The sequence below is a fragment of the Saprolegnia parasitica genome (assembly GCF_000151545.1).
Source record: "Saprolegnia parasitica CBS 223.65 unplaced genomic scaffold supercont2.1, whole genome shotgun sequence".
NCBI lineage: Eukaryota > Oomycota > Saprolegniomycetes > Saprolegniales > Saprolegniaceae > Saprolegnia > Saprolegnia parasitica.
The window spans coordinates 376102-376851 of NW_012156395.1; the positions used below are offsets into that span (position 1 = coordinate 376102).

At 59.7% G+C, this 750-nt stretch overlaps 1 protein-coding gene across 1 annotated transcript; it reads left to right on the forward strand.

Annotated features, from left to right (window-relative positions):
* Positions 1-167: 167 nt before the first annotated feature.
* SPRG_00146 (hypothetical protein) lies at positions 168-649 on the forward strand (the record flags this gene model as incomplete). The annotated part of the gene is made up of 2 exons (XM_012338254.1): positions 168-500; positions 557-649. The coding sequence occupies 2 exons, from the start codon at positions 168-170 to the stop codon at positions 647-649; spliced, it is 426 nt and encodes a 141-aa protein (XP_012193644.1).
* Between the last annotated feature and the right edge of the window lie 101 nt (positions 650-750).

The window sequence follows — 750 nt, forward strand, 5'->3', positions numbered from 1 at the left end:
GACCCCGAGGCGCGGCGGCAAGAGGTCCTTGAGCAGGGCAAAAAGGTTACGAGGAGAAGCGCCAGCTCTTGGAGCAGGACAAGGCGCTCCAGGCCCAGCGCGAAACGCTCATCCAGAACCAGCTCACGCAGTACGAGCTCCTCGTGTCGACGCTCGCGGCGAAGAACATGCTGCCGGATGCCGAGCGTGCCAAGATGGATGCCAAGATCGCCGACCTCAAGGCGCAACTCGCCAACCTGCAGAACCCGCCTCTGCAACGGCTCCAGCAGGAGCTCCAGGCGCTCGAGCAGCAAGAAAAGTCACTCCCCACCAAGCCGCAGTGGAAGAAGCGCGTGATCGACAACCGGACGCGCTGGGTGCAGCTTACGACGCTGCCCGAAGCCGCGCGCGTTTTTTTTTTGTGCTCGACCACTTTACCCTCCTACGGCGCGATCGAAGCTGTGGTCGTCGAGGGCGAGACGGCGTTTGTGCAGTTCCAGGAGCGCTTTGCCGGCGAAAAGGTACCGCGATCGCATGGGAGAACGACGAGGCGACTCATGCTCGAATCCGATTGTAGGCCATGAAGTTTGGACAGACGTACTTGAACACAGCGCTGACGATGGCGTGGAGCGAGCAAGGCCCGGCGCCGACCGAGTCGAGCTCTGCGTAGACACAGCACACTACTTATAGTAATACAGCGAGGAGACCTTTGAATACCATACATCTCCGATCTTGACGACAGACATGGATACGAAGAGCAGAAGCGCATTA